Genomic DNA, 23,644 nt, shown 5'->3' on the forward strand with positions numbered 1-23,644 from the left:
TATTCCATCAAATTTAATGAGATCCTTGGGAGAACCAACCATTTCCACCTAGTATGTGAAGATATATGAAACAGGCAAAATATCGTCAGGCCTCAAGAAAGATATAATAATATCAATCCAGAAGAAGGTAGGTGCTGAATCATGTGAATATTATCAAACAAACTGTGCACTGTGTCAATGCAACAAAATACTGACAGAAAATAGATAAATTGATAGATGCCGATCTCAGAGAAGAGTTCTTGGGTTTCTGGATGAATATATGAACATGTGACTGACTTTACAGCTTATATTAGGATATAGACTGAAGAAAGGCAAACCTACATTTATAGAATTTGTAGATTTAGATAAAATCTTTGAAAACATTAATTCAAAAATGTTCGCTGGATTTCTGATGGCACCACGAAAAACTTGTACGCTAAACAGCTTGCAGTTGGCAGATTAAAATTGTGTGCCAAACAGGGACTCCAGTTCACGACCTTCACCTTTTGTAGCAGACTGGGAGTCGAACCGAGAACCTTTGACTTTCGTGGGCAAGTACCCTCACGACTGAGCTACCTGGTCACGACTCACGACCGGTTCTCACAGATTCACTTCTACTAGTAACTCATTTACAACCTTCCAAACGTCTGTCGTAACAGTTGAAAGGTATGACAGGGAATTAGACAGGCTAGTAGCCTCTCCTTCGTTATTTAATCTGTAAGTTGAGCATGTAGTACAATAAACCAAGGAGAAAAGTGATTAGACTCAGAGATAAAGGCTAGAAACTTAAAGATTTGACAATGATGTTGTTGTTGTCGTGGTCTTCTGTCCTGTGACTGGTTTGATGCAGCTCTCCATGCTACTCCATCCTGTGCAAGCTTCTTCATCTCCCAGTACCTACTGCAGCCTACATCCTTCTGAATCTGTTTAGTGTATTCATCTATTGGTCTCCCTCTACGATTTTTACCCTCCACACTGCCCTCCAGTACCAAATTGTTGATCCCCTGATGCCTCAGAACATGGCCTACCAACCGATCCCTTCCTCTAGTCAAGTTGTTCCACAAACTCCTCTTCTCCCCTATCCTATTCAATACCTCCTCATTAGTTATGTGATCTACCCATCTAATCTTCAGCATTCTTCTGTAGCACCACATTTCGAAAGCTTCTACACTCCTGGAAATTGAAATAAGAACACCGTGAATTCATTGTCCCAGGAAGGGGAAACTTTATTGACACATTCCTGGGGTCAGATACATCACATGATCACACTGACAGAACCACAGGCACATAGACACAGGAAACAGAGCATGCACAATGTCGGCACTAGTACAGTGTATATCCACCTTTTGCAGCAATGCAGGCTGCTATTCTCCCATGGAGACGATCGTAGAGATGCTGGATGTAGTCCTGTGGAACGGCTTGCCATGCCATTTCCACCTGGCGCCTCAGTTGGACCAGCGTTCGTGCTGGACGTGCAGACCGCGTGAGACGACGCTTCATCCAGTCCCAAACATGCTCAATGGGGGACAGATCCGGAGATCTTGCTGGCCAGGGTAGTTGACTTACACCTTCTAGAGCACGTTGGGTGGCACGGGATACATGCGGACGTGCATTGTCCTGTTGGAACAGCAAGTACCCTTGCCGGTCTAGGAATGGTAGAACGATGGGTTCGATGACGGTTTGGATGTACCGTGCACTATTCAGTGTCCCCTCGACGATCACCAGTGGTGTACGGCCAGTGTAGGAGATCGCTCCCCACACCATGATGCCGGGTGTTGGCCCTGTGTGCCTCGGTCGTATGCAGTCCTGATTGTGGCGCTCACCTGCACGGTGCCAAACACGCATACGACCATCACTGGCACCAAGGCAGAAGCGACTCTCATCGCTGAAGACGACACGTCTCCATTCGTCCCTCCATTCACGCCTGTCGCGACACCACTGGAGGCGGGCTGCACGATGTTGGGGCGTGAGCGGAAGACGGCCTAACGGTGTGCGGGACCGTAGCCCAGCTTCATGGAGACGGTTGCGAATGGTCCTCACCGATACCCCAGGAGCAACAGTGTCCCTAATTTGCTGGGAAGTGGCGGTGCGGTCCCCTACGGCACTGCGTAGGATCCTACGGTCTTGGCGTGCATCCGTGCGTCGCTGCGGTCCGGTCCCAGGTCGACGGGCACGTGCTGTTAAACTAACCTAAGGACATCACACACATCCATGCCTGAGGCAGGATTCGAACCTGCGACCGTAGCAGTCGCGCGGTTCCGGACTGAGCGCCTAGAACCGCTAGACCACCGCGGCCGGCTCCAGCAAGTCCTCCCCGAGATTATATATATATATATATATATATATATATATATATATATATATATATATATATATATATATATATATATATATATATATATAATATTAAAAAAACGGTAGAATTCATCCAGAAACCCAGCAAGTCACGGAGAGATTTGCTGGGTTTCTGGATGAATTCTACCGTTTTTTTAAGTACATATATTTACAGAAAACCTATTCAGGTTTTACAGTCATTTTAATGTAGTAAGAAAAAGGCGTACTAGAATATTGGTATTCTGTACTGAGGTAGTTAAAGGGGAAATGTGTGCAGTGATGTTCTTCACTACTATTCTGGGTTAAATCTGACTTTGTCACAGAAAGGGGTGAATTATGAGGCCACAAGAATATTTGGTCATTTGCCAAATAGCATTAAAAGCCTGACATATAGCCAACTCACGTTTAAAAACAGATTAAAAGTATTTCTGAATGACAGTTCCTTCTACTCAACAGATGAATTTTTAGATATGAAGTAGTAACTGCAGAAACAAATTAATTATATTGTCTAATGAAAACTTATGTTAAAGTGACACGTTCCACGTCATTATGAAATGATGAATTCATGATCTATGGAAGAAGTATTAATGTTAAAATTAAAATTTAAAACAGTCTTGATCGCAATCTCGTTAAAATATTTTTTTATTGGAGTGATATACGGTGTTTCTATGGCATCACATAAATGTAACATACAACGTATCTCCCCATAGTACAATATTTGACTGCACCACTAACGACCACAGCGGAACAGGACGCCATTTCAAAGGATACCCTCGATTATCCACGTAAAAGCTGGGGCTACGACAATCTTTGGTGTAGATTTTGTAGTTCTGAGTTTAAACGCCAGAATACTCTAACCCTTATTTTATACCAATGAACCATTTTGACATTATTATTTATTGATTGACAAATAATGATCAATAATTGACATTGCTATGTATTCCAACTGTATCTGTTCTTTCGTAGTTATATATTAAGTTATCTACTCATGAAGGTGTTTTCTGATTGGATACTTGTGATGTCATACTCAGAACGGTGGGTGTGACCAGCCCTATTAATACCCGTTCCCTCCATGCACAGTCAGCAGTTACATGACCGTCAAGGTTCGATGGAACTCATCTAGCAATGTCCATCCAATGCTCCAGGTGTAATTTATTACTATTTATCTTAGTTATATATTTTTTCATATGCTTATTATAACGTCTATATTATTTTGGCAATATGTCTTTACAGATTCTGAAGGTGATCTTTCACAGAGTCGAAACCGGTCACTCACTCCAATAAAAAATTTTTTTTAACAAGATTGCGATCAAGACTGTTTTAAATTTAAATTTTAACGAATTTTAAGATCTCTGACCATGTTTTCAAAAATTTCAAAAATTTTAAGTATTAATGTAACGTAATGCAGTGGCTGGCTGTGGGAGATCAGATAGTTAGCGAAGAAAGTAAAGGTGTAGTGGAGGATTAGTTGAGAGACAACACTTGGTTAACGAGAGGAAAGGAGGTGTGTAGCGATTCTGATTGTGAAAGGTTAGGCAGTTGTCAGCAGAAGAGAGGAGGGGTGAGAGGTGGTCTGTGAAAGAACAGGCAGTTAGAGAAGGGAAGTGAGTTGCAGTGAGAGGCTAACTGTGAGAGAACAGGTAGACAGTGAGCGAGTGGAAGTGAGGAAGAGTAACACAGTGGCTATAACACATCAGATAGAGAGCAGAAGTTAAGTGTGATGAGAGGCTAGGTGTGAGCGAAGAGGTGAAGAGTGACAGGGAATGGAAAAAAGAAATAGAAAAGAGAGTTTGGAATCATTGGCCAGGAGGCCCCTTTTGGGGCAGGTCCAACAGCCTGCGTGCAGGTCTTATTACATTCGACGCCACATTGGGCGACCAGCGCGCCGGATGGGAATGAAATGATGATGAAGACAGCACAACATCCAGTCCCTGAGTGGAGAAAATCCCCGACCGAGCCGGGAATCGAAAAATGGTTCAAATGGCTCTGAGCACTATGCGACTTAACTTCTGAGGTCATCAGTTGCCTAGTACTCAGAACTACTTAAACCTAACTAACCTAAGGACACCACACACATCCATGCCCAAGGCAGGATTCGAACCTGCGATGGCAGTGGTCGCGCGGTTCCAGACTGTAGCGCCTGAAATCGCTCGGCCACCCCGGCCGGCCCAGGAATCGAACCCGAGCCCATAGGATGGCAATCCCTTACGCTGACCACTCAGCTAACAGGGCGGACAGTAAGAGGAAATGAGGTGTGGTGAGAGTCTCTGTGGAAGTACAGGTGGTTAGTAAGGGGACATTAGGTGTGCTGAGATGATTGGTGTGAAAGGTGGTTAAGGGTCTCCGGAACGCCCTATACTTGCAATGTTAAAATAACGCTTATAAATTACATCTTTCCTCACAAAGTATTTGAGGTAGGAAGTTGAACTTTTTACAGATTATTTATTGGAATATCGGCTACAACTTAACACAGGGATTTTACAAAATTTTAGTTCAGTTATTAAATTGTAATGAAAATTCACAACATTTTTTTGCAATTTTTTATTTATATATTCAAAAATATACAGTTTTTTGGAAAAAGGCTGTGTTAAATTATGCAGAAGGTACTGTGTAACATTTACTGAAAGTTTGAAACAAATATGTTTGGAAGATCCTTAGAAAACATGTAATTAGTATGAGAAAATAAAAGTTTTGGGAATCGAGCGACAAAGATTGGATTAACTTTTTAGTGCATTCCAGGTCCATAAGATGGATTATCTTCATCCTCTGCAAACTCCTCCTCCACCTTCCTCTTGTTCCTCCTCCTGTTTACTCTTGCTTGTATTTCTAGACTCTTTACAGCCCTGTCTGCAGCCCAAAGGCGTTCCTTGTCTAAAGCAAGCATCGCTCGTACCATGTTAGAACCTATTGTCTTTATTGTTTACAGTACTAACACATACCTTTGGCTTTCCAACATTTCTCCTTTTCTTAAAAGCCTTCAGAGGTTTCTAATAACTTTACTTTTACTCATTATTATACTTCAACAAAACAGAGACTCAAGAAACAGAATTAATTACGAATATTTTCGAGATAACGACAGAGTAAATAAACATAAAACAATCGACAATCACACCAGCGATATATATTGAACCATCACAGGTTAGCCAGAACACATACTTTATCTCACATCACTAAAATGTACCTGATGAACACGGACGTTAATAACAACACCATTTGACAGCACTTTAACAGCGCCACAGTGGGTCACGCCCATGTAGAACACATTTCAAAAAAAATTTAAAAATAGTTGTAGTCTTCGGAATTGAATAAATTGTATATCTATTAAAAGGTAATAGTCTGCAGATTCAGAAAACGCAAAAAAGTAAAAATTGAACTTTTCATGATTTTGAGCCTTTCCGGAGCCCCTTAATGGGAGGGAAGTGAGGTGCGGTGGGGAGATAACTGGCCGGCGGTCTCACCTTGAGAGACGTACACGTTGATGGTGTCGGGCTCGGTGTCGGGCGCGGCGCACGTGTAGTTGCCGGAGTGGGCGCGCGTGGCGCTGGAGACGACCAGCCTGGAGTGGGTGCGCGGGCCCGGCTCCGTGATGACGGAGACGCCCCGCGGCCCGGCGCCGCCCACCGGCCGCTCGTTGTGCCACCACTGCACCGGCCGCGGCGCAGGCTCGCTCTGCCACACACCCAGGCAACGCGGGTCACGTCACTCGAGTACCGGCTGGCAACACTGCTATACTGCGCTACACCGTATGCCGGAGTGTAAGTGAATACGAAATGCTCGACCAAAGTTCTTCAGGATACATGGAAACCGAAAGAGAATTTGATCTCAAATTTTATTATTCATCTCAATAACCAGTCGCAGTCGCTACGACCATCATCATATCGATCCAAAAAAAGGAAGACAGAGCATATTAAAGAGTGCCTGCTTTCGTGTCTCAGTATGCTTTCGGTTATTAGGTTGGTGCATAGCGTTGTAGTTTTCCTGTTTTGCATATCGGTATTCTGGTTGATATGGGTTTACTTATCGATTGGTATTTTTTATTTTTAGTTCACTGTTCCTATTTAAGTTCATACGAGGGTCACTCCAAAAGAAATTCACACTTTTTTTTTAATCCATCTTTCATTCTACATGTTTGAAAGTTTTCAAGTGTGTAAATACATCCCTTACGAACAATATTTTAATTTCTCCACATAATTTCCATCCCTCTCAACTGCCTAACACCATCTTGGAATCAGCGCCAGTATAACCGCACGGTAAAATTCTGGACCAATCTGTTGGAGCCACTGTTTGGCAGCATGCACAAGGGAGTGATCATCTTCAAACCTTGTTCCACGAAGAGAGCCTTTCAATTTCCCAAAGAGGTGATAGTCACATGGAGCCAGGTCAGGACTATAAGGCGGGTGTTTCAGTGTTGTCCATCCGAGTTTTGTGATCGCTTCCATTGTTTTTTGACTGACATGTGGCCATGCATTCTCGTGCAACAGCAAAACATCCTACTTTTGCCGATGTGGTCCAACACGACTCAGTCGAGCTTGACGTTTCTTCAGTGTCGTCACATATGCATCAGAATTTATGGTGGTCCCATTTGGCATGATGTCCACAAGCAAGAGTCCTTCGGAATCGAAAAACACCGTAGCCATAACTCTTCCAGCTGAAGGTGTGATTTTGAATTTTTTTTTCCTTGGGTGAATTTGCATGATGCCTTTCTATTGATTGCCTCTTCATCTCTGGTGAAAAATGATGGAGACATGTTTCATCACCTGTCACAATTATTTCAAGAAATTCATCTCCACCATTCTCGTACTGTTTCAAAAGTTCGCTGCATACCGTTTTTCTTGTTTCTTTGTGAGCCACTATCAACATCCTGGGAACCCACCTGGCACAAAACTTATTTAACGCCAACACTTTCAGTATTCTGCAAACACTTCCTTCCCCTGTCCCAACGTAGCGTGACAATTCGTTCACTGTGATGCATTTGTCACCAGTCACCAATTCGTTAACTCTCTGCACATTGTCTGGAGTGTGTGCAGTACGAGGCCTGCCATTGCGAGGACAGTCCTCAATATTGCCGTGCCGCTTTCATCACGTAACCTGCTTGCCCACCGACTAACTGTACTGCGATCGACAGCAGCTTCTCCATACACCCTTTTCTACCTCTTGTGGATGTTTCCCACTCTCTCTTTTTAACAGCACAGGAATTCTGTAACAGCACGTTGCTTCTGACGAACGTTAAGTGTAGCAGCCATCTTAAAGACATTCTGTGACGGCGCCACTCACGGGAACAGGTTGAACTAAGTTTGGAAACATGCGGGAAGGATGTATCTACACACTGTAAACTTTCACACATGCAGAATGAAATCTGTACTTTTATAAAAATAGTGTGCATTTATTTTGGAATGATCTTCGTATATTCTCATTTTTTCTGTTGGAGATAGTGAATGGAGTTGTGGCCGCTAGAAAAGGGAGAGTTAAGTGGAGAAATCGGAACATTTCTGACATACTCTTCCGTTAAATTTCAATAGAGGATGAAAGCAGCGGAGCCATCCAAAACCCTTTTGCCGTGTATGACGATAATCCTATTCGAGAGAGCACGGCAAGAAAATGATTTCTCGATTTACGGAGGATCGTTTTGACATTAGTGACTCTCCACATTCAGGAAGACCTTCAGGGTTTGATGAAGATCGTTTGAACACATCAGTCCACCGTTATTTACGTCATTGTACTCGCCAGCTGGCAAAAGTAGTGAACTGGGATCATTTCACCATCGTGCGATATTTGCATGTAATGGGGAAGGTTCAAAAATCGGGTGTGTGGGTACTGTACGCTTTAAGCCAAAATCACAAAAATCAGCAGTTGGCCACATGCGCATCTCTGCCTGCTCCTCGTCAATTGTCTCAAGAAGAAGAGCGACCATTCATATCCTGCATAGTTCCTAGTGAAGAGAAATAGCGTCTTCATGCTAACGTGAGCTAAAGAAAGGAAAGGTTTAGCCCAATCAAAGCAGCAACTGCTCGACTAAAGACCTGTGTGCATCCACAAAAGATGGTTTTATGTATGTGGTTGAAAAGCGACGGTGTGGTGTACTACGAATTACTTCCCTGAGGTGTAACCAACACTGCTGACATTTACTCTCGAAAACTGAGACGTCTTGTAGACGCAATAAATGAACAACGGCCAGAAGGACTGAGTGAAGTGATGGTATTCCATGATAACGCTCGCTGCATTCTACTAGACTGACAAAAACCTATATACAGGAATTGGGTTGGGAAGTCATTCCGCACCCACCTTATTCACCTCATCTTGCTCCCTCAGATTTCCATCTTTTCCGCTCTCTATCAAACAACCTTCAAGAAAATTTCTCTCTGGACGAAGATGCACTCCGAACATGCCTCGATGAGATTTTCGCCTCAAAACCACGTGATTTCTACAATCACAAAATAGAAAAGTTACCCAGCGTTGGCAAACTGTTGCAAATAGTGAAGGAGAATATAGTATATTATTGATGACTAAAGCTTCTATTTATCTGTTATATTTATTAAAGTACTGGAAAAAACACTACCCACTTATGCACCAATCCAATAGTTTCATTATGTGCTATATGCCATGTAGCACCTATTTGACAACTGTTTGGGTTGAGATGTTTTGGGGGAAGAGACCAAACAACGAGGTCATCGGTCTCATTGGATTAGGGAAGTACGGGGAAGGAAGTCGGCCGTGCCCTTACAAAGGAACCATCCCGGCATTTGCCTGGAGCGATTTTAGGGAAATCACGGAAAACCTAAATCAGGTTGGCCGGACGCGGGATTGAGACGTCGTCCTTCCGAATGCAAGTCCAATGTGCTAACCACTGCGTCACCTCGCTCGATTTGACAACTGGCATTTAAAAAGTAGACTAATATTTTACTGTGAACCCTTTTATATGCTACAGCTCTATTTCTAATAAAAGTTTCGATTATTCATATTTTGGCTTGCCTAGAATTTTAAACATCCTTCCACTGGCCTTGTAACATTCATATGTGAACTGTGCATATGGTCAGTGACACCTAGACGTCAAGTGCCCGCCTCCCGCCCCCCCCCCCCCCCCCAGCACCTCCCCCACCCCTCCACTGTCACAGTCACATGTTCCTCCTCAAAGAAGTACGGGCTTATAACGCCATATAGTGATACAGGACACCACACTGTTAGTTCGGGGAAATGCAGTGGCGTATCGTGAATAATCTTGCAGTTATTATCAGCCCAGCAGCGAAAATTTTGTTTATTCACAGCGCACTGTGGTAAAAATGTGCCTCATTTCTGCTGAAGAAAGCTGTCTACAGCGGGTTCTGTGCAAGAATTCGCTCACAAAGATTTCTGTGGTTGGTATAGTCTGTTGGGATCAGTTCTTGAACTATCATTATGTTGAAGGCACTGAAATTCAATTCTAAATTCAAAATCATCCTCACACTGCGATCTGCAATGCCGCATGCAACAGCGTGTCCTCGAGCAGAACACCTTGGCGATTGCTCAACAGATGACTCCACCAGCCACACATTTTCTGAGTTGTGATGGATATAAGCCGGTCATGAGTATACATTTTTAGTGTGCTACCAGTTTCCTCTGATTGCTAAGCTGAGGACTGAATTGTGTTCGCATTAGAAACGGCTTTGTTGCTCGGAAAAGCTCTTTGCATGGCGGTGACAGATCGGTTGTTTCCAAAATACGCACACACGTGAAATCCCATTTGTGCTCCGATCCAAACCATATTGGCTACTGAAATGAGGTCACCGACGGAACAAAGGGAGACCACGTGACCACGTGCTACTGACCGCCTCCCCCCTCCCTTCCTCCCTCGCGCCATCGAGCAGCTATTTCTCGTAATTGCTTACTCGGTTCTGTCTCATCTTTTACTAACTTTAAGGGAACAAGTATTTTTCTCAGATATTTCTCAGGTCATGTGAATGAACTTATACTCTCGTATCGCTTGGTTATGCACTTATTCATAAATGTAAACACCCTTTTTGTATTAGATCAATATGATCATGGTCATAATGATCTAAACCGATTACTGAATTGGATAAACAAATTTCAGACCAAAAACTGCTTTACTTTCCATGTATTCCGCAAGGATAAATAATTCATTGTTGTCATTCCGCTTATAGCTGTTGAAAATGATTTTTGTGGTTGCAGTTTCTACAAAGTCTCATTCTCAGACGTGCTGAAAGCACACATTTCACCAAATGAAGTAAGATAACATTAAAAATAAAGCAAGTGAATATTAAAACTGGAAAAGCAAGTAGGATCTTAAATCCCACTCTGTAACGTTAAGTCGTGACATGCTACAACATAGTTTCCAGCGTGGTGGTTGGATTACAACAGCGGGGAAATGATAAGTACGTAACCACACAGAGGGTGAGCTTTGGAGTACAAATTTACTGGTTTGTGGAGCTGATATCGTATGGCTTGTATGACGCGTATCCACAAAGGACGAATTAAAACGAAGTATGTATAGTAATCTCAATAGCCTTATGTAATTAAAACAAGCAATGCAAATTAAAAGGAGGTAATAATCCATAGCTACGTGTACAACTAGATGAAGTGATTGGCCTAGTTACGACAAAGACAATTCTCTAAACAGGAATATATGTAGGTCGAAAATGATAAATGTGATTGAGAAGTAGGTAAAATCCACACACGCGAAGTATGTGCACATAATTCTACATGAGGTGACATACAATGTGTATGATGTGAATGTGCTATTGTGCAGATGCAAAATAAGGTTGCAAAGCCGGTATTACTGCACAATAAGTTTAGCATGGCCATGTATGTATGCCAAGACCAATGAGTAAACAAAACTTCATCTGTGCCTATAATAACCATCAGCATCCTATAAGAATTTCCAGAAATAATCTGAGCATCTCCTAAGGTTGATGTCAGTCTGTTCATTCTAGATATGTTCCGACTGGTCTCTAAAGCCCTATAAATTTTGATCTGTTGTAAGAAGTAAAGCTTCCTTCCCTTCGCGCCTCTCTGAAAAATTTCTGAAGAATTTTCAGTTGTATACGTCAGTGACTCGGCAGTGAACACATTCCGCGTATATGAAATGTATTCGCGGTGCCCTGGCTGCGATGGAGTTGTGTGACAAGGATTACAACAAGTTGGCGAATTATTCTGTTTGTTGTAGTTTCAAAGTTGACTTGCTAATACAGTATTTATCTCGTCCTTCGCCCCTATTATGGGTACTTATACAGCTGGTACAGGAGACACGCAGTAACGCTTTATAGCTGTCTGAAAATATTAATTGTGGTTAGCGAAACCGGTAATCAACAATAGAGGTTGTGTACAGGTGATCTTAGCTAAGAAGTTGACCTTCTCTCTAGCAATGTTTAGAGGTTCCTCCTGCTCCATTTATTGATAGAGGGTCGAAAGATAATTTACAGAGATACATACGACCCATAATGTCGAGTACTATCTCCACAATGCACACGACAGCAGTATGTTTCCGGTTGAAGCGTACTGTTAGATAAAAACACGCTGTCCATGTCTTTTAGCTTTATGAGTACGTTTTCATGGCATTATCAATTTATTTCTATAAACATCTGACAAGTTGCGTTTCTGAACGCTAATCTGTTCCCAACCCTTAAACAATGAAAAACAAATAACTTTTCTTCCATGTTTATTGTTGACACACTGTTTTAGGCCAAGTTATTCAAGATCATGTACGCTATAGCAACATCAAAATATTTACAAGCACCAATGATATATAAGAATATACAGCCTACAGTTGCAGGTTAACTTTATCGTTTACCTAGGTTTCAACGTTAGTAATAACGTCTTCTTCAGAACATAAAATATTATTTAAATGTTTGCCTGAAACAAGTCATGTCCTAAGTCAACTTTATAAAACCTGATGCATAACCATAAGGTTTTGTCACTTCTATTAAACAAGGTGTAACAAATTCACTTTAAGCCTGTTGTATGGGCTTGATATGAATTTGTTACAGCTTGTTTAATAGAAGTGACAAAACCTTATGGTTATGCATCAAGTTTTATAAAGTTGACTTAGGACGTGGCTTGTTTCAGGCAAACATTCAAATAATATTTTATGTTATGAAGAAGACGTTATTACTAACGTTGAAACCTAGGTAAACGACAAAATTAACCTGCAACTGTAGGCTGTATATTCTTATATAAACAATATCAGTTGCTGTCGCTGCATAAAAATGTTAAAAATTAAGCACCAATGACTGATATTTGGAGACTAATGAAGTTATGCTACCACGATTAAACTTACGTGGTAAACCCATTTATAATCTCCACATTTTATTACCTGTGTGCTTTTCGTGTGACAGGAGTGCCTCTGTGTGCAAGAGCCTGATACTGTACCAATGATGACAACATTTTCAAGTTTATTGTCTAGGAAATCTTCTATCAGGCTATAATCTACTCAAATGTTTCTATAATTAGCTGCAGGTATTTTTCAGTGCAGCACAATGACATACGCCAACAATCTTAGAATGATAGAACATTACCCTACATATATTTTATACATCCAGCTTTAGGAAAATATACACTGAGTGAAAAAAATAGCAACACTAAAAATAATTAATGTAGAGTAATGTAATTTGCTGAATACATTAATCTGGTAAGTGATTAACATTGCATGATCACACGTTAACGTAAGCGCGAGATAAGCCATTCCAAATGTGAAATTCTGAGACGTTAGTAACAGGTGTAACCGCGATAGTGTTGAGTTCAAGCATGCGGACGTGCTTGAATTGTGTTGTTGAGGTGCCGGAAGTCACTTTGGGGGATGGAGTTCCCTGCCTGGTGCACTTGGTCGATTAATTCTGTTTGTGGTTGGCGCTGGAGACCAAAATGCACTCGACTGGAGACAGGTGATCGAGCAGGCCAAGGCAACACGTCGACACTCTGTAGGGTATGTTGGGTCTCGGCTTCAGTATGTGGGCGAGCGTTATCCTTTTGGATAACACCCCTTGAAATGTTGATCATGAATGGGTAGTACAACAGGTCGAATAACCAGAATGACATACACTACTGGCCATTAAAATTGCTCCGCCATGAAGATGACATGCTACAGACGCGAAATTTAATCGACAGGAAGAAGATCCTGTGATATGCAAATGATTAGCTTTTCACAGCACTCACACAAGGTTGGCGGCGGTGGAGACACTTACAACGTGCCGACATGAGGAAAGTTTGCAACTGATTTCTCATACACAAACTGCAGTTGACCGGCGTTGCCTGGTGAAACGTTGTTGTGATGCCTCGTGTAAGGAGGAGATATGGGTACCATAAGGTTTCCGACTTTGATAAAGGTCCGATTGTAGCCTATCGCGATTGCGGTTTATCTTATTGCGACATTGCTGCTCGCGTTGGTGGAGATCCAATGACTGTTAGCAGAATATGGAATCGGCGGGTTCAGGAGGGTAATACGGAACGCCGTGCTGGTTCCCAATGGCCTCGAATCACTAGCACTCGAGATGACAGGCATCTTATCCGCATGGCTGTAACGGATCGTGCAGCCACGTCTCGATCCCTGAGTCAACAGATGGGGACGTTTGCGAAACAACAACCATCTGCACGGACAGTTCGACGACGTTTGCAGCAGCACGGACTATCAGCTCGGGGACCATGACTGCGGTTACCCTTGACGCTGCATCACAGACAGAAGCGCCTGCGATGGTATACTCAACGACGAACCTGGGTGGGCGAATGGCAAAACGTCATTTTTTCGGATGAATCCAGGTTCTGTTTGCAGCATCGCGGTGAACGTACATTGGAAGCGTGTATCCGTCATCGCCATACTGGCGTATCACCCGGCGTGATGGTGTGGGGTGCCATTGGTTACACGTCTCGGTCACCTATTGTTCGCGTTAACAACACTTTGAACAGTGGACGCTACATTTCAGATGTGTTACGACCCGTGTCTCTACCCTTCATTCGATCCCTGCGAAACCCTACATCTCAGCAGGATAGTGCACGACCGCATGTTGCAAGTCCTGTACGGGCCTTTCTGGATGCAGAAAATGTTCGACTGCTGCCCTGGCCAGCACATTCTCCAGATCTCTCACAATTGAAAACGTAAGGTCACTGGTGGCCGAGCAACTGGCTCCTCACAAGACGCCAGTCACTACTCTTGATGAACTGTGGTATCGTGTTGAAGCTGCGTGGGCAGCTGTACCAGATCACGCCATCGAAGCTCTGTTTGACTCAATGCTCAGGCGTACCAAGGCCGTTATTACGGCCAGAGGTGGTTGCCCTGGGTACTGATTTCTCAGGATCTATGCATCCTAATTGCGTGATAATGTAATTGCATGTCAGTTCTAGTATAATATATATGTCCAATGAATACCCATTTATTATCTGCATTTCTTCTTGGTGTAGCAATTTTAAAGGCCAGTAGTGTACAAATTTGCATAAGTATGCGAAAGAGTACTCCTGCCATCTTACGAAATCGCACTCTAGACCGTAACTTCAGGTGTAGGTCCAATGTGTCTAGCATGCAAAAAGGTTGGTTGTAGACCCCTCAGGTGGCCTTCTTCTATAAACACACGGCCATCACTGGTACCGAGGTAGAACCAGCTTTTATCAGAAAACATAACAGACCTCCACCCTGTCCTCCAATGAGCTGTCGCTTGACATCACTGAAGTCGCAAACGGTGGTGGTTTCGGGTCAGTGGAATTTACGGTACGCCGGCCGCGGTGGTCTAGCGGTTCTAGGCGCGCAGTCCGGAACCGCGCGGCTGCTACGTCGCAGGTTCGAATCCTGCATCGGGCATGGATGTGTGTGATGTCTTTAGGTTAGTTGGGTTTAAGTAGTTATAAGTTCTAGGGGACTGATGACCACAGAAGTTAAGTCCCATAGTGCTCAGAGCCATTTGAACCATTTGAATTTACGGTACAGAACGTCTGCCCGTAGCTGTCCTTGACGTACCCGATTTGTGACAGTTGTTTGTGTCACTGTGCTGCCAACTGCTGGTCAAACTGCTACTGCAGATTCAGAACGACGAGGCAGAATCATAAGTCGAACACTATGGTCTTCCCTCTTGATGTGATCATTCGGATCCCGGTCTCCTTGCGACAGTACATTATCGTGATGAAAACTGTCAGTAATCACGTACAGTGGCTACATGCCTGTCAAGTCGTTTTGGAGTATCACGGAAGGAACATCCATCTTCTCGTAACCCTATTAGACGACCTCGTTCAAAGTCAGTGAGGTGTTGATAATGGCGTTTTTGTCACATTAAAGGCATTTTTGACTAACATCAATTTTCCACATCTAATGTCAAAGGTAACAATCACTCTGGATCGTTACAGTTGTAGCGCTGAAGCAAACTTTATTTCATCCTCATAGTGGTGGTACTAGCATGACTCTTACGTGAAGGTTGCGAAATATGAATATGCACAATCTTTCCTATATAGAAACCGCCTAACAACTTTCGTTTACCTTGCACAGCTAGCCTAATTCTTCGTGTTGCGATTCTTTTTCCGTCAGTGTATATTGACAAAAATATACCAACAAACTTCGAAGTTTTTTATAGATGTCAGGAAGAAATTGAGGCTAGGAGGCTAAGTCCGGAAACGTCATCCAGCGACACTAGAATATTAAGTTGTAGTGGGCAGCCGACGGACAACCCTGTCGATAGTAAACGTAAGTTGCGTTGGTGACACCTTTGCTGCTGCTACGCTTTGCGCGTTCCACGGCATAATGATAGGGTTCCGTATTTACGACGGACTCTTAAAGTTCTGTATGCTCCCAGGCTCATTGCGACGAGTTTCATTCGCAGCTCGTCAAAGATACAAGTCACGTTTGCTGCCGAAGAGGTGTCGTAGCGATTGCGCCCGCCTTTGCTTCCCTCCTTTGCGCCGTTGGATGACGTTCCAAAACAAGGATTCCTACCCCCAGTTTCTTTCTCCTGGCTGCCTCTACAGACCCTCTTGTTTGTTGGAATATTTTTGTTACAACCCCTAAACTATGGGCCAATTATGTCTACGTACATTCTCGATGATGCAGACGAGGGAGATGGTGCTGCCCTCGCCGATGTGGTACTCCCCGTTGCCCAGTATAAACGCCGTGGGCACCACCACGTGCAGGTTGAAGTAGTGCGACATCAGACCCTTGTCCGTAGCCACCTGTAACAATGTTGCTGTCAAACAATTCGCAATGAGTTTTCCATTAACCTACTTGTTCTTATTGCTAATCAGACCTGCAGCATTCCCATGATCTGCCACTTATTTTCTCTGTCACTATTCTAAAATTACATGAGGGTGACCAAAAACCTTCCGTTTCAAGGCCACACTAAACCCCCGCCTACATGTCGGCTCCTTTATACCCGCATCTTATATACCCGCATTGAGTTTCCATGGGCATATGTGCTACAACAACATCTTCAAACGGAAACTGTTTGGTCGCCCTTTATACATTATTTAAATTCAGGAAAAGTGGCACCCCAGTTCATCGCTATGAATGGATCAGTTGATTCCGTCTTTTCTTTTCTTGCCATAGTCAACATACGAGGGATATTCGGAAAGTAATAGCTGATGGTGTGCTAAATGGAAACCACAGTGAGAATCCGATGAAGCTTTGCACAGATATGTTCGGCATTTTCTCTAGTATGTGCGTCGATCGCGTCACGTCGCTCTTTTCAGTTCCGAGCACACAGTCGCACGTTAAGGTGCTTAGAACAATAGTGTCTTTCGTCAAGTATGAGGGCCTGGTTGAGATTACGCCTGATGTCATGCAGCCAACATAACATAACTGTCATGCGTTTCCTTGGAAATTTGTTTTAAGGTCTTATGGGAACTAACTGCCATAGACCATGAAAAGGCGCTTTTGACCGCGTGGCTACACCGCGTGGCGCGTTTACTTCTGCATGTTCTCGGCCGCACTCTGCAGGGGCAATGAAGATGCTCCTGTAGCGTTCAATAGAGCCCGTAATTGACTCTTCCTGAGTTTCATCTCTGCTCACATGAACCGCTGGTTATGAAGACAATGAGCTAGCACGGACAACCAGCTGTAGACCACCTTAGAGAATGGGCAGGAAGCACATGCAGCTGCCTGCTATGAAGGCGTTGGAAACTAGGTACAACGCTACGACAAACATGTAAATCGGAACGACGACTATATAGAGAAGTAACTGGAAAGTGTAGCCAACTGTTGCAAATAAAACATTTGAGAATTTCACAGTGGTTTCCATTTTACGAGCGATCGGATCTTACTTTCCGAATAGGCCTCGCAGCTTAGCTCTCTATGCTGCCAAACTTTTACCACATGTACAAGTCCGCGATTGTCAAGTACTCCAATTTTATTCCTGCCTTCATCTTCTCCCACATGAATGCTCGACTTTATCAAGTGATAGAATCCATTCCTGTCCTAAATTTCTTATAAAACTTTAATTAAACTTAAACATGTCGTAAACTCAAAAACTGAATACCCATTGCTTCTTTGTCTTATCAAACCGGTCCAATACTGGCGTATTCTTCCACATGTCACCTTTTTTTCCCCACTTGCCCATACCGCGGATCCTACCTCAGGGAAATATCAACGGGCTGCACCTCGCTGACGCAAAACTTTGTGTCAACATACGCTCACCCTAAAGAAACCTGTCTGAAATTAGATTCTTTGAGCCAGCGGAGCTTTACTTACCTTAAAGCAAGTTGTTTGTACCCTACACTGGTTTTTAATTTATACTGCCAGTGTAAGAAAATGTATGAAAGACATACCAATAGCGATATCTAGAGCAGATTCCAGCACTTTCGACATATAAAAAATTAATCATTACATAAAATTCGTTCCTACAAGGAAGGAAATCACACGGAATGTGAAATGACGAATATACTGAAAACAATTAACAATTTTCTCGCCAATTAACGCCTGCAGGATGTTTAGCACTCTATGTTTACGGTAATCAATATTAATGGATAGAACGCCATTGTAGAAAATTGGGAACATGACCAGATGCAGTTACGCTATAGAAACCCGACACATAAAATTCCTAGGTTTGCTTTTGTCGGCTACTTTGCAAAATTCTCCGAGACATATCAGTGGAAAGAAGAGAAATTATCGTTTTGACAAATGCAGGAAGAACAGGACTTAAAATATCTTATGCAATCGGCGTATACGAAAATATAAAAAAAATGGTCCAAATTTAGTGAAAAGGTACTTCGGAAAAATTAAAAGAGTCAACACTGTCTTGGTGAGGTAATACAGAAGAACGGTAGTGACGGGGTGGATAATAAATTCAAAGTCAGGAAGAAGGAAATGGCCTTTCAGTTAATTAAAGATGTATACAGAAGAGATCTACCACCTGGGAAGGAAAGTTTGTGTCTTGTAACAGTAGTAATATATAGAACGACATTTTACCTCCATCTGGTTCGAATGAATGATAATAGGATATGTAAGATTTTTTAACACGTGGACCACAAGAAAATCTCCTTAATGCAATTGGCTCCAAGAAATCAGAAGTGATTTGAAAGAGATGAAGGTTGAGGAATATGAAAGTCTGAAGAGAAATATATTTCGAAATTAAGTTTCAATTATCATTTCCAGAGACAAACAAAACCGAAAACCAGGGCAAAGCGGTTAGTATTTTGGAAACAGTAGCACTGATAGAATGAAAAAGTATTGGGAAAAGTGGAAATCCAACCACTAGTTATTTACATGAATAATAGGAAGCCCAAATAGAGAAAAAATGTTTCTGCAGAAGGTATCACCATCATCCCTACGCTACGAATTTCGATTGCTACTGGTTTACGGCCTACTTCAAAATAGTTTCGTGACTACATCAGGTACACCACAACATAAATATATGCGAACATACCAAATACATATAACCGTTGTATCATCTGTCCTCCAACTGGAAGTACCAATTACGTCTTATGACACTAGATATATTGCACTGTTTCACTATTCTCTCTTAATGGCCAAACTGTGTTATTGTACATTTCTGTGCGGCTGGTCCCGGCGGAGGTTCGAATCCTCCCTCGGGCATGGATGTGTGTGTTTGTCCTTAGGATAATTTAGGTTAAATAGTGTGTAAGCTTAGGGATTGATGACCTTAGCAGTTAAGTCCCCTAAGATTTCACACACATTTGAACATTTTTTATTGTACATTTGTGTACGTATATTTTCTATGTGACAACGCAAATTTTACTGGTTATGTACAATGAGGTGAGAAAAATCGTGGGATATGTCCTAATATCGAGTTACGTCTCCTTTTTCCCTGCGTGGTGTAGCAACTTTACCTGGCATGGACTCGACAAATCGCTGGGAGTTTCTTGCAGAAATATTGAGCGATACTGCCTCTTTGTCGTCTAGAATTGCGACGGTGCAGTATTTTGCGCACGAACTAAACACTCGATTAGGTTTCGTAAATGTTCGACAGGATTCATGTCGGGCGATCTGGATGGCCAAATCATTCGCTATAACTCTCCAGAATGATGTCAAAACCAATCGCGAACAATAGCGTCAGAGTGAAATGGGGCAATCTCATAAAAAAAAATAATCTTCGTTTGGGAACAAGTAGCCGAACGTAAGCGTTTCCGGTCAATGATAGGTTCAGTTAACCAGAGGAGCCAGTTCATGTAAGCACAGCACACACCACTATCGAACTACCTCCAGCTTGCACATCGCCCTGTTAACAGCTTGGGTTCTTGGTTTCGTGAGATCTGCGCCACACTCGTACCCTACCATCAGCTCTTACCAACTGAAATAGGGACTCATCTGACCATGCCACGGTTTTCCGGTTGTCTAGGGTCCAACCGACATGGTCACAAGTGCAGAGAGGCGCTGCAGGAGATGTCGTGCTGGTAGCAAAGGCACTCGCGTCGGTTTGCTGCTGCCGCAGCTCATTAATGCCAAATTTAGCCTCACTGTCGTGACGGATACGTTCGTCGTACGTCCAACACTGATTTCTGCTGTTATTTCATGCAGTCTTGGTTGTCTCTCAGCACTGGCAGCTCTACGAAAACGCCGCTGCGCTCGGTCGTTAATTGAAGGTAGTTGACCACTGCCTTGTCCGTGGTGAGGTGTAATGCCTGAAATTTGGTATTCTCGGCACACTTTCGATACTGTGGATCTCGGAATATCGAATTGCCTAGCAATTTCCGAAGTGGGCTGTCCTATGCGTCTAGCTCCAACTACCGTCCTATTATTCTGTTAATTCCCACCGTGCTGCCATAATCACGTCGGAAACTTTCTTGACACGAATAATTTGCTGAAAAATGACAGCTCCTCCAATGAACTGGCCTTTTATACCTTGTGTACGCAATACACCGCCTTCTGTATATGTGAATATGGCGATCCCATGACTTTTGTCCCCCCCCCCCCCCCCATGAACCATGGACCTTGCCGTTGGTGGGGAGGCTTGCGTGCCTCAGCGATACAGATAGCCGTACCGTAGGTACAACCACAACGGGGGGGTATCTGTTGAGAGGCCAGACAAACGTGTGGTTCCTGAAGAGGGGCAGCAGCCTTTTCAGTAGTTGCAAGGGCAACAGTCTGGATGATTGACTGATCTGGCGTTGTAACAATAACCAAAACGGCCTTGCTGTGCTGGTACTGCGAACGGCTGTAGGCAAGGGGAAACTACGGCCGTAATTTTTCCCGAGGGCATGCAGCTTTACTGTATGATTAAATGATGATGGCGTCCTCTTGGGTAAAATATTCCGGAGGTAAAATAGTCCCCCATTCGGATCTCCGGGCGGGGACTACTCAAGAGGATGTCGTTATCAGGAGAAAGAAAACTGGCGTTCTACGGATCGGAGCGTGGAATGTCAGATCCCTTAATCGGGCAGGTAAGTTAGAAAATTTAAAAAGGGAAATGGATAGGTTAAAGTTAGATATAGTGGGAATTAGTGAAGTTCGGTGGCAGGAGGAACAAGACTTCTGGTCAGGTGACTACAGGGTTATAAACACAAAGTCAAATAGGGGTAATGCAGGAGTAGGTTTAATAATGAATAGGAAAATAGGAGTGCGGGTAAGCTACTACAAACAGCATAGTGAACGCCTTATTGTGGCCAAGATAGATACGAAGCCCACACCTACTACAGTAGTACAAGTTTATATGCCAACTAGCTCTGCAGATGACGAAGAAATTGAAGAAATGTATGATGAAATAAAAGAAATTATTCAGATAGTGAAGGGAGACGAAAATTTAATAGTCATGGGTGACTGGAATTCGAGTGTAGGAAAAGGGAGAGAAGGAAACGTAGTAGGTGAATATGGATTGGGGCTAAGAAATGAAAGAGGGAGCCGCCTGGTAGAATTTTGCACAGAGCACAACTTAATCATAGCTAACACTTGGTTTAAGAATCATGATAGAAGGTTGTATACATGGAAGAACCCTGGAGATACTAAAAGGTATCAGATAGATTATATAATGGTAAGACAGAGATTTAGGAACCAGGTTTTAAATTGTAAGACATTTCCAGGGGCAGATGTGGACTCTGGCCACAATCTATTGGTTATGACCTGTAGATTAAAACTGAAGAAACTGCAAAAAGGTGGGAATTTAAGGAGATGGGACCTGGATAAACTGAAAGAACCAGAGGTTGTACAGAGTTTCAGGGAGAGCATAAGGGAGCAATTGGCAGGAATGGGGGAAAGAAACACAGTAGAAGAAGAATTGGTAGCTTTGAGGGATGAAGTGGTGAAGGCAGCAGAGCATCAAGTAGGTAAAAAGACGAGGGCTAGTAGAAATCCTTGGGTAACAGAAGAAATATTGAATTTAATTGATGAAAGGAGAAAATATAAAAATGCAGTAAGTGAAGCAGGCAAAAAGGAATACAAACGTCTCAAAAATGAGATCGACAGGAAGTGCAAAATGGCTAAGCAGGATGGCTAGAGGACAAATGTAAGGATGTAGAGGCTTATCTCACGAGGGGTAAGATAGATACTGCCTACAGGAAAATTAAAGAGACCTTTGGAGAAAAGAGAACCACTTGTATGAATATCAAGAGCTCAGATGGAAACCCAGTTGTAAGCAAAGAAGGGAAAGCAGAAAGGTGGAAGGAGTATATAGAGGGTCTATACAAGGGCGATGAACTTGAGGACAATATTATGGAAATTGAAGAGGATGTAGATGAAGACGAAATGGGAGATACGATACTGCGTGAAGAGTTTGACAGAGCACTGAAAGACCTGAGTCGAAACAAGGCCCCCGGAGTAGACAACATTCCATTGGAACTACTGATGGCCTTGGGAGAGCCAGTCCTGACAAAACTCTACCGTCTGGTGAGCACGATGTATGAAACAGGCGAAATACCCTCAGACTTCAAGAAGAATATAATAATTCCAATCCCAAAGATTAAGGAAAGGCAAACCTACGTTTCTAGCATTTGTAGACTTAGAGAAAGCTTTTGACAATGTTGACTGGAATACTCTCTTCCAAATTCTAAAGGTGGCAGGGGTAAAATACATGGAGCGAAAGGCTATTTACAATTTGTACAGAAACCAGATGGCAGTTATAAGAGTCGAGGGACATGAAAGGGAAGCAGTGGTTAAGAAGGGAGTAAGACAGGGTTGTAGCCTCTCCCCGATATTATTCAATCTGTATATTGAGCAAGCAGTAAAGGAAACAAAAGAAAAATTCGGAGTAGGTATTAAAATCCATGGAGAAGAAATAAAAACGTTGAGGTTCGCCGATGACATTGTAATTCTGTCAGAGACAGCAAAGGACTTGGAAGAGCAGTTGAATGGAATGAATGGTGTCTTGAAGGGAGGATATAAGATGAACATCAACAAAAGCAAAACGAGGATAATGGAATGAAGTCGAATTAAGTCTGGTGATGTTGAGGGTATTAGATTAGGAAATGAGACCCTTAAAGTAGTAAAGGAGTTTTGCTATTTGGGGAGCAAAATAACTGATGATGGTCGAAGTAGAGAGGATATAAAATGTAGACTGGCAATGGCAAGGAAAGCGTTTCTGAAGAAGAGAAATTTGTTAACATCGAGTATAGATTTAAGTGTCAGGAAGTCATTTCTGAAAGTATTTGTATGGAGTGTAGCCATGTATGGAAGTGAAACATGGACGGTAAATAGTTTGGACAAGAAGAGAATAGAAGCTTTCGAAATGTGGTGCTACAGAAGAATGCTGAAGATTAGATGGGTATATCACATAACTAATGAGGAAGTATGGAATAGGATTGGGGAGAAGAGAAGTTTGTGGCACAACTTGACCAGAAGAAGGGATCGGTTGGTAGGACATGTTCTGAGGCATCAAGGGATCACCAATTTAGTATTGGAGGGCAGCGTGGAGGGTAAAAATCGTAGGGGGAGACCAAGAGATGAATACACTAAGCAGATTCAGAAGGATGTAGGTTGCAGTAGGTACTG

At 42.8% G+C, this 23,644-nt stretch overlaps 1 protein-coding gene across 1 annotated transcript in view; it reads right to left on the reverse strand.

The window, feature by feature from the left end:
- The window catches only part of LOC126191212 (hemicentin-1-like), a 314,593-nt gene that overhangs the window by 55,021 nt on the left and 235,928 nt on the right, over window positions 1–23,644 (reverse strand). The window contains exons 6-7 of the mRNA XM_049932012.1: window positions 16,309–16,443; window positions 5,772–5,982 (exon numbers count right to left, since the gene is read on the reverse strand). Coding sequence (XP_049787969.1) covers window positions 5,772–5,982; window positions 16,309–16,443 — 346 coding nt within the window. The remainder of the gene's footprint in view (window positions 1–5,771; window positions 5,983–16,308; window positions 16,444–23,644) is intronic.

Source organism: Schistocerca cancellata, chromosome 6 (genome assembly GCF_023864275.1).
Source record: "Schistocerca cancellata isolate TAMUIC-IGC-003103 chromosome 6, iqSchCanc2.1, whole genome shotgun sequence".
Lineage (NCBI taxonomy): Eukaryota > Metazoa > Arthropoda > Insecta > Orthoptera > Acrididae > Schistocerca > Schistocerca cancellata.